We start from the raw sequence: 18,808 nt of genomic DNA on the forward strand, positions 1-18,808 counted from the left end.
TTTAAAAATCTTAATTTTTTTTTTTTTTATGATAGTCACACACACAGAGAGAGAGGCAGAGACATAGGCAGAGGGAGAGGCAGGCTCCATGCACCGGGAGCCCGATGTGGGATTCGATCCCGGGTCTCCAGGATCGCGCCCTGGGCCAAAGGCAGGCGCCAAACCCCTGCGCCACCCAAATTTTAAAAATCTTAAAAAAAAAGTTCATTCAGGCTTCAGAAGTCTGAGGCACATGAGCTGACTGTGAGGAGGAAGATGGGTTGCTCAAAGTGCCACTCCACGCTTGAAGGAGAAGGGAGCAGGGAAGTAGATCATCTGCTGTTCCCTCCTCCCTGCCCTCATCTTGGAACCCCTAAATGCCTATATTTAATTCAGAGAAGCAGGACAATACATTAGTTAAGTTTATGGAACACAAGATAACATTATGCTACTCACTGGCCATGTGATGTTGGACAATTTAATGTCTCTAAGCCTTACTTTCCTCAGCTGTAAAATAGCAATAACAGGAGCTATCTACTTGGTTTCTTAGGAGGATTAAATGAAATAATGTATATGAAACACTTAACACATAGAAGGAACTCAATTAACTGCAGTTATTATTTTAAACTGAGAGCTCACAGCTTTGAGGAAAATTTTCCCTTTCGTGACTTCTCAAGGCAGGCACAAATAACACACTAAGGTATTTTTCCTTCCCAAGCTACCTCACTCTTATGAAGGGGAATAAGAAAAAAAAAAAATCCTCACATCTAGAATAAACTGCTGGATCACAGGACGTATGTACAGCAGAAATACATACATTAGTTCTAGTATATACGTTAGATGTGTATAAAGAACGGTTTAAAACAATACTATGTGTAACAGCTCCAAAATGGAAACCCGACTGTACCTCAACACCAGAATGGATAAATACACTGTAGTTTATTCGTACAAGAGCATGCTACTTACTACTGAGAAGGATTAAAACCATCCTTACACTTAACAGGACAGTACAGAAAGAAGCCAGACACGAGAGAGTACACACTGTGTGAGTCCATCACTGTGTGATGGGGAAATCAAAGCAGGCAAAACTTCTCTACAGTAGACTAGTCAGGACAGTGATGAGCTTGGAGGGAGTGCTCAGTGACAATCAAGGGACAAAGGGGCAAGACAGATTTGGATCTGCTGGATTATGCTAGATCTCTCATCATAAGCAACTTTAGGTTTAAAATTCTAGGAAAGAATAGTAGCATTACTTCAGGAAGCTGAAAATATGAAACAAAAACAATGACTATTACAAAAAGATCCTCAATGTATCCAAAAGGGCAAAGATGAAAATCTACTATATATTGAGAGGTCAAAAATTTGATAGCACGCTGGGTTGTTAGGGACATGGAAGAACCCATACAGTCCCATGTACTGATAATGGAAATGTAAATTAGCTCAACATCTCTGAAAGGCAGTTTGGTACAAAGGTATTCACAAAATTTATGTCCTGAATTTATTACCACATATATCATTACCTATTTTTAAAAACTACACCAAATTCCTTTACCTTCCAAAGAACTGGATAGAATTTATCAGTTTCCTGGCACACCCAAAAGGTAAGTATACTACTAGTTACCATTGTTTTTTAGATAGAAATTACAACAATTATTTAATTACTCCTTCCTCAAGGCAGAATCTAATATCAATCTTTCTTGTTCCTGGGTCTGTCTTTGCTTAAGTTTTTACTTCTTTCCTGGAAGCAGTTTTCAAATTACTGAATGACTTAATTGTATCCTCTATATGTGGGAGTCACATGACATTTATTGTCAGTGTCATATTTCACTGACAAAATATCCTGATCTTTCTTTATCAGAAGTTTCCCCTTTAAAAAAAATTCCACTTGGGATCCCTGGGTGGCGCAGCGGTTTGGCGCCTGCCTTTGGCCCAGGGCGCGATCCTGGAGACCCGGGATCGAATCCCACGTCGGGCTCCCAGTGCATGGAGCCTGCTTCTCCCTCTGCCTGTGTCTCTGCCTCTCTCTCTATCATAAAAAAAAAAAAAAAATCCACTTAACTAGATTGTTTCTAAATAAAAAGTAATACACAACGAAAACCATTTGGAAAATGGTAATAAATGTCTGCCATGCCATCCTCAGACTTAAAACAAGAATTAGAGGTGTGCCTGGCTGGCTTGGTTGGCAGAGCATGCGACTCTTGATCTCAGTTGGGGTCAGGAATTCAAGTCCCATGTTGGGCGTGGAGGAAAGAAAAGAAGAAAAAAGAAAAGAAAGGAATGGAAAGGAAAAAAAAAGAAGAGAAAAGAAAAGAAGAAAAGGAGAGGAAAAAAGGAAAGGGAAGGAAGGAAGGAAGGAAGGAAGGAAGGAAGGAAGGAAGGAAGGAAGGAAGGAAGGAAGGAGAAAAGAAAGAAAAAGATTATTAGGTGTCTGTATATAGACTTAAAAGAAAGGTATTCCATATAATTGTGTACATTTTCAGGCAGCCTGCGTGGCTCAGCAGTTTAGTGCTGCCTTCAGCCCAGGACCTGATCCTGGAGACCCAGGATAGAATCCTGCATCGGGCTCCCTGCATGGAGCCTGCTTTCCCCCTCTGCCTGTCTCCCCCTCCCCCCAAATTAAAAAAAAAGTGTACATTTTCATTTGGCAACACCTCCTTCCACAGTAACATTCTCCTATACAATTATTTCTTTAAGTGTTTAAAAAGTAATACAGCACATGGTCCAAAGATACACAGCTGATTCTCATTATCTGAAGTACTTATGTTTATGAAGTCACCATGAATACTAAATTAGCCAATACTGAATCCCTCTGCTCCTCAGGGAAATACAGAATTAGAGTCAGGTTCCTGCAAGTTTCTGTCACAACATTTTCATGCAACGATCAATACGTAAACTGGTTATATTTGTGTTTGTGTTTAAAGACACTTCATTTAGGGAAGCCTGGGTGGCTCAGCAGTTAAGCATAAGCTTTCAGCCCAGGGTATCACACCTGGAGTCCCGGGATCAAGTCCCACATCGGGTTCCCTGCATGGAGCCTGCCTCTCTCTCTTTCGCTCTCTCTCTCTGTGTGTGTGTCTCTCTTGAATAAATAAATAAAATCTTAAAAAAAAAAAAGACACTTCATTTAATATATTTATTAACACTGAACTCAAGGCCAAGGGCATTATAAACTCACTGAATGAAGCTCATCTAATATGAGTATTTTCTACATAAGGCACGTAAGAGCTTTCTTGCACTTATGAACATCACACAGCATTTCAGTGCCACATCTGGGAGCCATTTTAATCAGCCACAAAAAGGATAAAATCACCAACAAAAAAAGACAAAAATGCAAAAAAGATGGCCTTAAAGAGACTACAAAAAGGACACTTGTTTACAGAATGACTACTGAAACTAGGCGGCAGAGCATCACCTTGTCCCACCTCAGCCAAGAGTGTCTAAGTCAGGTGACTCAAACTTTTCAGTGCTCTGCATGTCTGCAGATGGCCCATGAAAGCATTGTAAGTACTGATTGGGGGGGGGGGTTACAAATAAATTTTAGTGAGTAGGAAAATTTGCAAACACGGAACCCACAGAATAATGAAAATCAACTGCACATAGAAGGGGTTACAGTAAAAAAGCTTCTTTCCTTTCCTGTACTGCTCCCTGACAGCCACTTGTTGTCAAGTTTCTCCTTTATGCTACCAGAGATTTTAAAAATACACATGTAGATGAAAAACAAATTCTTCTCCCCCTTTCTTTTACACAAATGGTTGCATATTATGCACCTAACTCTGTCCCTTGCTTTTTCACTGACAATATATCCTGATCTTTCCATCCAGTAAAGTTTCCCTTTAAAAAAAATTTATTTTTGGGCAGCCCAGGTGGCTCAGCGGTTTAGCGCTGCCTTCAGCCCAGGGTATGATCCTGGAGACCCGGGACCGAGTCCCACATTGGGCTCCCTGCATGGAGCCTGCTTCTCCCTCTGCCTGTGTCTGTGCCTCTGTGTGTGTGTGCGTGTGTCTCATGAATAAATAAATAAAATCTTTAAAAATAATAATAAAAAATAAAATTTATTTTTAACAAGATTTTATTTATTTATGAGACAGAAAAAGAGGCAGAAATACAGGCAGAGGAAGAAACAGGCTCCTTGTGGGACTCGATCCTGGGACTCTAGGACCACGCCCTGAGCCGAAGGCAGACATTCAACCACTGACCTACGCATCCCTACCCCTTTAAAAAATTGTTAACAGCTGCCCAGCACTTCACTGTATGAATATAACAAACTTACTTTAAATGAAGATTATAGATATTTTATTACAAATTATGCTACCCTGAGTAATTCTGTATGTATCTACTTTTTTTTTTTAAAAGATTTTATTTATTTATTCATGAGAGACACACACAGAGAGAGGCAGAGACATAGGCAGAGAGAGAGAGAGAGAAGCAGGCTCCACGCAGGAAGCCTGATGTGGGACTCGATCCTGGGACTCCAGGACCACGCCCTGGGCCGAAAGCAGGCACTAAACCGCTGAGCCATCCAGGGATCCCCGTATGTATCTACTTTTGCACATAAGAACACAGATGAGGGATGCCTGGGTGGCTCAGCGGCTGAGCATCTATGAGCATCTATTTTTGGATCGGGGCGTGATCCTGGGTCCAGGGAATGAGTCTCTCATTGGGCTCCCTGTGTGGAGCCCGTTTCTCCCTCTGCCTCTCTGAGTCTCTCATGAATAAATAAAATCTTAAAAAAAAAAAAGCATACAATATTTTCGAAAAATGCAGCCAAATAAGACTGTGAAGAAAAGAGTTATTTATTAACTAAGCGGCCTGAAGACTCTTACCTTAGGTACACCACTTGCAAAGTTGGCCCTTGGTGTTCCTAGTCAGTTAGCTAATTACGGGGCCTAGATTGTGCAAATAATCCATCTTATGCTAACACCTGTCATCCTTCTGGGAATGTAGAGTTTTGGTATGTGTTAGGTAGAGAGTGCTTGCTTGATCAGCCCCATTAAAAACCTTGGATGCTAAGTCTCTAATTGGCTTCCCTAGGCACAAACATCCCACACGTAGTGCTGCATTTTCATTGCTGGGGGAAGTGTGCACTCTGGGTGAATCACTGTGGGAAGGATATCATAAAAGAAACCACCCATGGATTCCTGTAGACTCTGCCTATGTTTTTTTTTTTTTTTTCTTTTATGATCAGTGTTATTTCCCCATATTTTTTTACATTTATTTATTTTAGAGAGAGGGAGAACGAGTGAGCAAAAGCAGGAGGGAGGAGAGAGAGAATCTCAAGCCAGACATGGGGCTTGATCCATAACCCTGAGACAACCACCAGAGTCAAAACCCAGTCAGACGCTCAAAACTATGCCACCCAGGTGCCCCTCCCTGTAATATATCTTAGACATGATATATAACTATGTGCTGAGTCCCACGAGTTCTAGAGAATCTCTAAATGTAGATGTTCTTAGAGACCCAGACACACCTTCTAGGGAGTTGTGACAATTTATGCTCTGCCAACAATATAACAACATGAATTTTCAAAGGCTGCAAAGTATTTCTCTGAATTTATTCAGTGAATTCCCTGCTATTTGGAAGATAGGCAGCACATAATGCAGTTAAGAGGCCATAAGTCTGGAGCCCACCTGAAGTAGCTCTATGAGCCCAGGCATACAAACTGCAGTCAGTCCCTCTTCTTTACTTCCCCATGTTCCTCAATTTGTCCAAGGGCATTAGGTGAGGCTGAGAAATGAGAGTGGGCATTCATGCTGGGAGAGGGAAGGACATGTGGTCCAGATCAGGGCATTAGAGCCTGATGGAATGAGGAAGGTACCAGGTGACAAGGTAGAACTGGCCTACGGTATCAGAATCCATGAAGGGTTAAGAGGACATCTGTGTAGGAAGGTGGCCTGGCACAGTGTTGAAGCCTGAGCAGGGTCAGCAAGGCTTCTGTGCAGAAGAGTTCCCAATGTAGGATGAGGAATGTATATTTATGGAAGGTCAGCCTAGAAAAGGCAACAATGACTAAGTTGGGTAAGGAAGGCAGAGTCTTCCCAAGTAGGGACCTGGTACAGAGCTAGAATATAAGCAGGATGAGAAAAGTAAGTATCTCACATGGGAGGGCTGTCCCCACAGAGCAGCAGAGTCCAAAGGTGTAAAAGGGGTGTTCATGGGGAGAGAGGGGTATCCAGAGTAGGATGGTGGGGCCAAAGCATGATGAGGACAAGGTCCTCATGGTGGTGGAGCAAGGAGAGAAGGCCTGGTACAGGGCTGTTGGAACCAAAACAAGATGAGAGAGAGGTCCCTGTGGAAGAGCAGCCTCCTGTGCAATGTCAGAGCCTGAGGGGAAGGAAGAGGCTGTGAATACCATATTGGCTTAAGAAGACTGATAAGACCAGTCATATTAAAGTCAAGTTTCTCACTTTGGAGAAGAGAGTTACAAGTATAGAAAAGGAGCAGCCTAGACTAAACCCTGTAGTGCTGGTGAACTGAACGTATCTATGTGAACTTATGATTTTCAATGCACAGACATAAAAAAGTAGACTCCAGGAGCTGCCCAATCTTATTTCTACATAGATCATTCTTCACTAAAGGAATCCAGGGCTCCTTAGAGAAATGACTGATTCCAGCACTTGAGGAGGAAAAATACAGGATGAGCCTGAAAAGTCTTGTCAAGCAAGAACGCAAAAAGGTATTCAAAGGATGAAAACATTAAAAGGACACAAAAATCAACTTGAACAACTCTTACTGGGCAAATCTGGGTCAACCTGAGGATTAAAAATGATAGTAATGGAGTACAAGACACTGAATAAAAGAGGACACTGAATTCACACAAATATAAATAAGTGGAAAAAACTGAAAATCTGGTGAGAAATGGGATGACAGGGTCTCAAAGTACCTCTCCACAAAATGAGTATTAGCTATAAAGACAAAACCTTTATAGTGAAGCAATTTGGTACAAACCACCTTAATGAAGCGATCAAAGTTAACCTCACCATTGATGGGATAATTAAAATTGTCTGATTGTGCCACCTAATAGTAAGCACTGAGAAGAACTGTGATATTCCTGCCAGAGGTACAGACTTGAACTTGGTAAAGAGGAAACAAAAGACAAACACACAATGAAGGACGTTCTACAAAGTAACTGGCCTGTAACTACTAAAAGTGTCAAGGCAAATGAAAAGTAAAAAAAGCTGAGCAACGGTTTTAGACTGAAGGAGAATGAGAAAGCAATGAAAACCATACGTGACACTCCATTCTGATCTTGCTCCTTCTATAATAAAGGACATAAGTGGTACAGCAGCAAAACTTGAATGGGATTTGAGGATTACATGAAAGTAATAGATTAGTGTTAGTTTCCTACTCTTGATGGTTGTACTATGGTTATCTAGGAGAATGTTCTTCTTGTTTGTAGGAACTCATAAATGTATTTAGGGGTGACAGGAAATGTCAGTAGTTCACTCCCAAATGGCTTCGAAAATGTTTTATAATGTACTTGCAGCGTTTCTCTAAGTTTGAGACTGTTTAAAACCACATAGAAATAGAAATGCTCCCCAAAGATACACATATGATTTTTACACTTTACCAAACTAGCTCCCAGAAAATATCAACTCATACTCCAAGATACCAAAATATTAAGCATTATCTATTATTATTTTTTAAATATTTTATTTATTTATTCATAGACACAGAGAGAGAGGTAGAGACACAGGCAGAGGAAGAAGCAGGCTCCATGCAGGGAGCCTGATGCAGGACTCAATTCCAGGTCTCCAGGATCACGCCCTGAGCCAAAGGCAGGCGCTAAACCGCTGAGCCACCCAGGGATCCCATATATGTATTTTTTTGAGAGACAGAGCGCAAGCACATGTGGGAGTGGTGGGAAGGGGAGGGGCAAAGGGATAGAGAGACTTAAGTAGGCTCCATGCCCAGCACAGAGCTCAACATGCAGAGCCCAACTCAGGGCTTGATCTCACAACCCTGAGGATCATGACCTGAGCCAAAATAAAAAAATCAGACACTTAACTGTGCCACCTGGGCACTCCTTCTCCCTATGTTTTTTATTGGCCCATCATGCCAGGCTGCTTATGATAACAGAAACCGAAAACTTACATCAATCTCCATGTGCCGAAACCTGCACACCTGTCGAAAACAGCGCCCCTCTTGCCATAATGTGCAAACAGTTTCATTTCCTAGTGCAGCTTCACAGTGACGGAAGGGGCAGCTGTCACCCTGTAAACAAAGAGAATACAGAAAAGAACTGTACTACCAAAATAGATCCTAAGTAAAGTGTGCACTGTAACAGTTTCCTGGCATCCAGACAAACATGAAGGAGTAAGGAGAGACAGACAAGGTAGAAAGCTGAGGTGGAAGACAATAACAATCTGAGGTCAACAAATTTATCCTTTCCTATGGCCTATTTCATGACAGCATCCTTCATTTGATTTCACAACGTAAGTGACATAAGCCAAGAGATGGGCTGAAAAAGGTAAGTAGGAGTATTTAAAGAGGTACTCTTTACAAATATATTTTACAGTTCTTCAAAGCCACTTCATACATCTGGACTTGTGTAACTAGTTTTCGATGGAAAATCACAAAGTTAATAGATTAGGATTTAAGTACAATTCGATGCTTCACTATATACTTCTACAATGATAATATCTGAAACAAAATGCTGTATGTGCTCAGAGCTTTGCTCAACACTGATCATTTTAAACATAGCACTGAGATGATTTCAGAAGTTTTTCTAATATATACACTTACAGAATTAGTCACAAAATAACAGAAAAGTGGATAAATCCGAATGGAGCTGCAAATGAATCAAGCAGAAAAACAGGAAGTTTTGATAGAGAAAAAGGAAAAATGGCTGAAAAAGCATATTTAGAAGAATGGTTTTATTACTCAGCAGGAAATGTGAAGAAAAAAATCAAATTCAACCCATGACAGTTCCTAGAAGTACAATACAATCCACCCATTCATTTAATACAAAGTAAATAATAAAACTAAAGTTTACAAGTGAGGCCAAAGTGCTTCATAGGCACCTTGAACAGGGATAATTAATAATAGATACTTATTAATTATTAACAGATTATTGGGATCCCTGGGTGGCGCAGCGGTTTGGCGCCTGCCTTTGACCCAGGGCGCGATCCTGGAGACCCGGGATCGAGTCCCGCGTCGGGCTCCCTGCGTGGAGCCTGCTTCTCTCTCTGCCTCTCTCTCTCTCTCTCTCTGTGACTATCATGAATAAATAAAATCTTTAAAAAAAAAACCAGATTATTAATTACCAATAAGAGAACAGTGAATGATGACTATATGTTGTGAACCTTTTCATTTTTGTAGGATATGAAGAACATAAATGAAGAGGAAAAAAAGGATAAATGATGAATTCTCCTGGAGTACTAAGAAAATAGTAACAGATAAATGGTTGAGCATAACAAAACATAAAAACTTAGTATAGTGGGAAAATCTTATCAAATCTTATTAGAGAAACTGTAGAAATAGCTGATTTTAAAAATGCTAATTCTTACTTTGGTACATGTAGAATAGAAAAAAAAATAGCAGTCTTCTCCTTGATTAGGCATGCTGGGTAGATCCTTAGATCAGAAAGTGGCTTCCTGAAAACAAGCCACTGCTTCCTCAAGGCGAGGACCAGCTCCAAGTCCTTTTGAAATGGGTTTAATCTTCCAAAAGACAACTCAATCACAGAAATCGTCTTTAAAATGCAATCCTAAAATGAGAAGACATTAAAGTACTTCAGATTAATTATTCTAACTTCTTCCTCCAAAGCATCTCAACTAAGATCACACTGTTAAAACCAAATTTTAATTGTATTATGTACTTGCCTATACAAAGCTTTGTGAACCCTGATTAATATTTTATTCTTAAGTGCACATTATACATTCTCATTTATAATGTAAAACTTTTATTAAGGACAGCCATGCCCTTCTTTTGTATTCTCCATGGTGCTTGTTAATGGCTTCAGCATAAGATGAAATAACCACTAACTCCATAAATGATCTCCATCTTAGATCATGAATGGGACTATGTCATTTTACACAAGGTATTTGCTGAATCTACATTGCTGACAACTAATTTTTTCATCTAATAAAAGTTCCAGTATTTTTACAAGCATTTTTATTTCAAAATATTTATATTTCATTATAAATGGGTGGGGGAAACGGTCTCACTAGGATAACTGAAACAATCATCCCTGAATACATCTATAGATCTAGCTTATGTAATGAAGATGGCCAACAGACTGCACACCAATCTATAACAAGGAACAGAAGTCGCCCTTGAGATTCTTCCCATAAAACAGTGCTTACACAAAACTACCAATACCCCCCACCCCCAAGCCTTGCCACACCCTGGCCCCCCACACTGAAGTGTTCAAGAAAGCTTCTACAAAAGTAAAAACACATGACAAGCACATGCCAGAATTTGCAAAGAGTTTCTTGCAAACTCAAACATCAAAAGACCAAGTTTCAGAAACACTGATCTACAACTTGAAATCAATGAAATAAAACGGAGTATCTCCCACTAATTAATAATCCTAATCTAAGAAAAGCAGGCCAAAATAAAAACCAGCCTTGAAGTCAGCACCCTGGGTTAAGAATTAGGAGTCTGCCACTAAACACATACTAAAACCTTTAAAATTTGCAATACACTTTGACTCGCAATTCATTTCTAGAATTTATCTTGAGGAGACATTCAACCAATACACGCGGTAATAATATGTAACAAAGTTCACTACTGCTTTGCTTCTATATGAAAATACATCCAGACACCTAAATGTTCAAAAACTGGGGTTTTAAAAAATTTATGGTATATCCATGCAATGAGATAATATGCAATATATTACAGATTTTAGTACTGGGAAATGGGGTGCAGCTGAAAAAATATATAAAAATAGAAAAGCTTTGAAATCGGGTCATGGTTAGAAGAGTTTTGAAGCACTTGGCAGAGAAAGCCTAGAAGAAACTACTATTAGAAAATATGAATGTTAAAGGTCATCTGGTGAGACATTATTAAGAGAAAGACAAGACTGGGAGGAAATCTTTGCAAAACACAGAACTCATAAAGGACTGGTATCCAAAACATACAAAGAACACTTAAAACTCAATAAGAAAATAAACCAATTAAGAAATGGGCAAAAAAATCTAAATAGACACCTTATCAAAGATGTCACACAGACGGTAAATAAACATATAAGATACTCAACATTGTGTCATTAAGGAATTGCAAATTCCTTTTAGAATGGCTAAAATCCAGAACACGGGCACCACTAAATGCTAGTGAAGATGAAGCAACAGAAGTTTGGAAGAACAAGACCAAAATGTTAGCAGTAGTTACTACCGGAGTGGACGGTAGGATTATAGGCAGCTATTATTTTGTTTTATGCTGAGAACATTAAATTTTCTAATACAATGCAACACAGACATAATAAAAAATTTGTCTGCCTGGGGCGCCTGGGTGGCTCAGTGGGTTAAGCTCTGCCTTCAGCTCTGGTCATGATCCCAGGGTCCTAGAATCAAGTCCTATGTCAGGCTCCCTGCTCAGGGAGGAGTCTGCTTCTCCCTTTGCCCATCTTCCTTGCTCATGCTCTCTCTCAAAATCTTAAAAAATAGTAATAAACAAATAATTCAAGTTTGCCTTTACTGCCTTGCCCCATCACTGATACACTACAGAATAGGATAAGGGTTGGACGTTTAATAGCACCTCACTGGTCCACTAGTAGGATTTCCCTGACTCTAAACACAAGGAATGCATTCTGTAATGGAGGATACATCAAAACCAAGTTAAGAAACTGCCTCAAACACGATCAAGTCTCTAAGGGATACTCAAATAATGACACATGCAAAAAGGAAAAGTATTAATCAGAAGAGAATGAAAGGGACACCTGGGTGGCTCAGTGGTTGAGCATCTGCCTTCGGTTCAGGGCATGATCCCAGGTCTGGGGATAAGAGTCCCAAATCAGGCTCCCTGTGAGGAGCCTGCTTCTCCCTCTACCTATGTCTCTGCTTCTCTATCTCACGAATGAATGAATGAATGAATGAATGAATGAATGAATGAATAAATAAATAAAAGCAAGCTTTAAAAAAAGAGGAGAATGAAAAAGTTTCACACAGAAAAATCTTTTAGAAACGGAAAAAAAGAGCAGCCTGGTGGCTCAGTGGTTTAGCGCCGCCTTAGGCCCAGGGTGTGATCCTGGAGACTGGGATCGAGTCCCACATCGGGCTCTCTGCATGGAGCCTGCTTCTTCCTCTGCCTGTGTCTCTGCCTCTCCTCTGTCTCTCATGAATAAATAAATAAAATCTTAAAAAAAGGGGGGGGGGTTAGGGGTCAATTTCATTCCCGAAAACAACCTCCCAAAGAGCTAATATGAAACTGTTGCTGGTTTTAGGAACTCCCAACCTACTAATCCAACAATGGTACTACCCTATGAAATAGTAAAAAACAGCATGAGTTACATGTTAGGGCTTTCTTTATTGTTGTTGTTTTGCATTAAAAAAAGTAGGCTTTGCAAAATTCCCTGAGAGGTAAGAAAATTCCCAAAGACACATGACTGAGCAGGGGGACACAGTTTTGCTTACATCTCAACAGAACAGTTACTTCATGGATCTGTTTTACACACTGAACTTTTTTTTTTTTTTAAAGATTTTATTTATTTATTCATGAGAGAGAGAGAGAGAGAGAGGCAGAGACACAGGCAGAGGGAGAAGCAGGCTCTATGCAGGAAGTCCGATGTGAGACTCAATCCTGGACCTCTGGGATCACGCCCTGAGCTGAAGGTAGACACTCAACTGCTGAGCCACCCAGGCGTCCCCACACTGAACTTTTGTATCTTTATCTAGGGGGAAAAAAAGAATGTAACTGCTGTTCAAGAAAATGACCAAAATACTTCTCCCTAGACATAAAAAAAAAAAAAAAGGCAGTAATCACTACTACTACAAGTTTGCAAAGACTCAAAACCAAGATGAATACTGGTACATTTTTCTCTTTCTTTTACTTTCTTTCTTTCTTTTTTTTAAGATTTATTCATGAGGGCAGCCCGGGTGGCTCAGCGGTTTAGCACCGCCTTCAGCCCAGGGCATGATCCTGGAGACCCGGGATGGAGACCCATGTCAGACTCCCTGCATGGAGCCTGCTTCTCCCTCTGCCTGTGTCTCTGCCTTTCTCTCTCTCTCTGTCTCTCATGAATAAATAAAATTTTAAAAAATAAAAAAAATCTTAAAAAAAGATTTATTCATGAGAGACACAAAGAGGCAGAGGCATAGGCAGCGGGAGAAGCAGACTCCTAGCAGGGAACCCGATGTGGGACTCGTTCCCAGACCCCAGGATCACACCCTGAGCCGAATGCAGACCCTCAACCGCTGAGCCAGCTAGGCGTCCCTAATTTTTTTTTATTTTAATTTTTAAAATATTTTATTTATTCATGAGAGACACACAAAGAGACAGACACAGGCAGAAGGAGAAGCAGACTCCTTGCAGGGAGCCCGATACGGGACTCGTCCAGACCCCAGAATCATGACCTGAGCCAAAAGTAGACACTCAACCACTGAGCCAAGCAGGTGCCCCCCTAAATTTTTTTTAAAAAAGGATTTTATTTGAGAAAGCATGCTCGCACCAGTCTACAAGTGGCCGGGGAGGGGCAGAGGGAGAAACATTCTGGCAGCAGAGCAGGGAGCCCAACACAGGCTCAATCCCAGGGTCCCAAGACCTGAGCCAAAGGCAGCCACTTAACTGAGTCACCCAGGTGCCCCCATTATTTCTTAAATTTTAAAAGGGGAAACAAAAGTAGTCAATGATGCTGAGGAAACCTGAATACTTTTCAACAGTGAAAGCAGGAAACCAATATGAGTGGCCCTCTCCCATCCCATCCTTGAATTAATATACAAAAAAGGAGAAATTCTTTTAAAATTGTCATGTTCTGGGATCCCTGGATGGCTCAGTGGTTAAGCATCTGCCTTTGGCTCAGGGCGTAGTCCTGGGGTCCCGGGATCGGGTCCCACATCAGGCTCCCTTCATGGAGCCTGCTTCTCTCTCTGCCTATGTCTCTGCCTCTCTCTGTGTCTCTCATGAATAAATAAATAAAATCTTTAAAAATAAATAAAATGGTCATGTTCTCAGTTGAGCTTCATTTTTTTAAAAAAGATTTATTTATTTATGAAGAGACACACAGAGAGAGAAGCAGAGACAGAGGGAGAACAGGCTCCATGCAGGGAGCCCAACGTGGGACTCGATCTCAGGACCCCAGGATCATGCCCTGGGTTCGAAGGCAGGCATTAACTGCTGAGCCACCCAGGCATCCCTCTCAGTTGGGTTTTAAAGGATACAGGATGAGAGGTATGAAGAGGCATCTGGGTGGCTCAGCCGGTTAAATGTCTATAGTTTGTTTTTTTTTTTTAAGATTATTTATTTATTTATTCATGCATGAGAAACACAGAGAGGAGAGAGGCAGAGACACAGGCAGAGGGATAAACAGGCTCCATGCAGGGAGCCTGACGTGGGACTCGATCCCGGGTCTCTAGGATCAGGCCCTGGGCCAAAGGCGGCGCTAAACCGCTGAGCCACCCAGGCTGCCCTAAATGTCTATACTCTTGATTTCCGCTGAGGTCAGGATCTCAGGGATGTGAGATCAAGCCTGGTGTTGGGTACCAGGTTGGGTGTAAGCCTGCTTAAAGATATCCTCTCTCTTCCTTTTCCTCTGTCCCTTTCCACCTCAAAAGGACATAGCTTGATATAAGTGAATATACTGCTATGAAAAAGAGCGGAAACAAAACAAAGTTCAAAAAATAGGAAAACTTGTATTTCTCACCTCTTCTCCCCAAATTTTTTTTAAGATTTTAAGATTTATTTGAGAGAGAGAAAGGGAAAGAACACCCTCACCCACATGTGTGCACAGGAGGGGCAGAGGGAGAAGAGGGAGAGAAGCAGATGTCCTGCTGAGCAGAGAGTCCAATGTGGGGCTGGATCCTAGGACCTGGAGATCATGACCTGAGCTGAAATCATGAGTCAGTTGTTTACTACTGGGGATTTTTACCCCTAAAATACAGATGCAGTGAAAAGCCGAGACACCTGCACCCCCAATGTTTATAGCAGCAATGTCCACAATAGCCAAACTGTGGAAGGAGCCTCAGTGTCCATCGAAAGATGAATGGATAAAGATGTGGTCTACATATACAATGGAATATTACTCAGCCGTTAGAAATGACGAATACCCACTATTTGCTTTGACGTGGATAGAACTGGAGGGTATTATGCTGAGTAAAGTAAGTCAATCGGAGAAGGACAAACATTGTATTTCATTCATTTGGGGAATATAAAAAATAGTGAAAGGGATTTATTAAAGGGAAAAGAAGAGAAAACGAGTGAGAAATATCAGAGAGGGTGACAGAATGTGAGATTCCTAACTCTGGGAAATGAACAAGGGGTAGTGGAAGGGGAGGTGGGCAGGGGGATGGGGTGACTGGGTGATGGGCACTGAGGGGGGGCACTTGATGGGATGAGCACTGGGTGTTATACTATGTGTTGGCAAATCGAACTCCAATTAAAAAAAAAAAAGTCAGTTGCTTAACTGAGCCACCCAAAAGAGATTTCAATACAACTTATAGATACCAGAATAAACTGATGAAAAACACAAAAACTGACTTGCAAGATATTGTCAGGATATTTCCCAGAATGCAGAAAGATGTCAATACAAGAGAAAAGGTATAGAATATGAAAATAATTCCAGGAAATTCCATTTCTATACAATGGAAAATCTAAAAGGAAGGAATGAAATTGGTAGAGATAATAATAAAATACAACAAATTTTACCTAAACCGACTAAACTTGAGTCTTTAAATTAAAGGAGGTTCATCAAATGCCAGGCAGAAAATTTCTTTAAGGATATCTTTACTGGGGCACTGGCTGGCTCCTTTGGTGGACTCAGTTGCAACTCTTGAGATGTGAGTTCAAGTCCCATGTTGGGTGTACAGATTGCTTAAAACAAAACAAAACAAAACAAAACGTGGACATCTCTACTATATCAGAGATATGCTGAAAATTTCAAATTCCAATGGGTAAAGATAGAATCACAGAGATTTCTAGGAAAAAGTAGACTGATAAAGGAAAGAAAATCGGACTTGATATCGGACTTATCATTTGAATCTCTAAATGCCAAAAGACAAAATGCTATGCACCAGAATTTAAAGGGAAGATTATGACCTTAGATTTTGCCTTTCAAACTACATTTCAGGGACGCCTGGGTAGCTCAGTGGTTGAGTGTCAGCCTCCAGCACAGGGCGTGGTCTGGGATCAAGTCCAGCATTGGAGCCTGTTTCTCCCTCTGCCTATGTCTCTACCTATCTGTGTCTCTCATGAATAAATCTTTTTTTTATTTATTTACTTATGATAGTCACAGAGAGAGAGAGAGAGAGAGAGAGGCAGAGACACAGGCAGAGGGAGAAGCAGGCTCCATGCACCGGGAGCCTGACGTGGGATTCAAAGCAGGCGCCAAACCGTGCCAAAGCAGGCGCCAAACCGCTGCGCCACCCAGGGATCCCCCATGAATAAATCTTAAAAAAAAAAAAAAAATCAAACTACATTTCAAGATTTCAGGACTTGGAAGAAGTTTTAGACATAAAGTCTCAACAAGTATACTATCTATGTGCTCCATGTATTCTTGAAATACATTGAAGTATTCTAAGTTGAGAAAAAGAAATTCACTATTTCACTGCTTTTTGAAAAAGTTTTAAAACAACTGCTTTGGATATCTTATTTATGATACAGCTGATAAATCCAAAATAAAGTTAACTGAACCACAGTATACTAAAAAAAAACAAGATCACATGATCAAAAAACATTTATTCCAGGACCAAGTGGTTTAACATTAAAAAAAAAAACCAACAAAACTCATTACATTAATAAACGTAATGAGTAAAGAGGTGCAAAAAAACCAAAAACTCTGCTATCTTAAAATTTCAAAAGAGAAAACTTTTTTTTTTTAAAAAAAGGATTTAAAATGGTATTTTTGAAGTTAAAATGGCTTTAAAATAGGTAAAGGAACCTCTTTAGCATACATGCCCTCAATTATCAGAAACTATCAGCACAAGCAATATAGTAAAACACTGGAGGTGACCTCATTCCAGGGAAACAAAAACAGAGCACTTAGTCTCCACCATCTGAGAACACTGTTGCAGAGTTTAGCACATGCTATTAGGAAAGGTATTAAGATGAGAAAGGAGGCAAAAAATTTAATACCTGCAGAGATGATATGCTTACAAATCTAGAAATCAACTAAAAAATATTTAATAAGGGATTTTTAAAAAATTGGTAAATTCCCTATGTGTTAGCTTGGTAACAAAGTCTCATTCATAATAAAGGCATAAAATATATAGGAAGAAAATGAAGAAGTATACAAAACCTACATTAAGTTAAAAACTGAAAAACTCTGAAGTTACTAAGGTACAAAAGACCTGGATAATGGAGACAGAATGGAGTAGAGACTTAAAGCAGTTTATTTCTCCAAATAATATATACATAAAATGAAAACAGTTTATTATTGGAACCTGATGGACTGTAAAATCATCTAGCTAAGAAAGGGATGCCTGGGTGGCTCAGTGGTTGGGTGCCTGCCTTCGGCTCAGGGTGTGATCCCCCGGGAGCCAGGATCGAGTCCCACATCGGGCTCCCTGCAAGGAGCCTGCTTCTCCCTCTGCCTGTGCCTGTGCCTCTGCCTCTCTCTCTCACTCTCTCTCGGTCTCTTTCTCTCATGAACAAATAAATAAATCTTAAGAAGAATAGCTAAGAAAGAAAAATTCTAATAGGATCTGTGAAATATACCATTTAAGTATAATATTCTCAAACAAATGAGTGTAAGATAACAGAATTTAAGCAAGTCCATGAATAAATGCAATTTGTGAAAAAAGCATTTGAAATTAACAACAAAAAAACTGGCCTCCCATTTGGAAAAAAAAAAAAAAAAAAAACAAAAACAAACCTGTACCTCATACAAAACGGTTCTAGGAGAATAAAAGCAAAGATGGCAAAGAAGCTTCAGCTCACTAACTAAAGTACTATACTAAGAAGATTCTGAATTCATAACTGAGCTCAGCAAAAAGCAGTGTTTGACAGCTTTACCGACCATGCTTATGGGAAGGAAAGACAATGTCATATAACTTCAATCCCTAGATTACGTTTGCTTTTTAATTTTTTATTTAAATTCCAGTTAGTTAACTAACAGTGTAATATTAAGTTTCAGGTATATACGGTAGTGATTCAACACTTTCATACAACACCCGGTGCTCATCACGAGCACACTCCTTAATCCCCATCACTCCACTTGCCTCCCCTCTTGTAACCGTAATAAGCTTCTCTATGGTTAAGAGCCTGTTTCTTGGTTTGCTTCTCCCTCTCATTTTTCCCCTTTGTTCCTTAAATTCCACATGAATGAAATCATGTATCTTTCTCTGACTCATTTCACTTAGCATTTTATTCTCTAGCTCCACCCGTGTCATTGCAATGGCAAGATTTCATTCTTTCTTACAGCTAATTGCATATATACCACGTCTTCTTTATCTATTCATCAACTGATGGACACCTGAGCTGTTTCCATAATTTGGCTATTGTAGATAATGCTGCAATGAACATCAGGGTACATGTATCTGTTTCAATCAGTATTTTTGTGCTCTTTGGGTAAATACCAGTAGCTGACTCCTGGATCAGAGGGTAGTTCTAGATCACATTTTTGATTTCAAATACATAACCATCCAAGTACTGGAAAAAAGTGTTCTCTCTCTTTTTTTTAAAAAAATCAGCTCTGGTTGGAAAAAAAACATTTCCTAGCATGATACTATGTTGAAAATCA

The 18,808-nt window shown here is 40.1% G+C and overlaps 1 protein-coding gene across 4 annotated transcripts in view; it reads right to left on the reverse strand.

Annotated features, from left to right (window-relative positions):
- Positions 1 to 18,808, reverse strand: part of ZC3H11A (zinc finger CCCH-type containing 11A) — a 46,339-nt gene that overhangs the window by 19,212 nt on the left and 8,319 nt on the right. For all 4 annotated transcript variants that reach the window (XM_055333913.1, XM_055333911.1, XM_055333910.1 and 1 more), the window contains 2 exons: positions 9,486 to 9,685; positions 8,071 to 8,190 (listed from right to left, as the gene is read on the reverse strand). In XM_055333913.1, the coding sequence (XP_055189888.1) occupies positions 8,071 to 8,190; positions 9,486 to 9,539 (174 nt within the window). In that variant the 5' untranslated portion in view covers positions 9,540 to 9,685. The remainder of the gene's footprint in view (positions 1 to 8,070; positions 8,191 to 9,485; positions 9,686 to 18,808) is intronic.

Source organism: Nyctereutes procyonoides, unplaced genomic scaffold, assembly GCF_905146905.1.
Source record: "Nyctereutes procyonoides isolate TBG_1078 unplaced genomic scaffold, NYPRO_anot_genome, whole genome shotgun sequence".
Taxonomy (NCBI): Eukaryota; Metazoa; Chordata; class Mammalia; order Carnivora; family Canidae; genus Nyctereutes; species Nyctereutes procyonoides.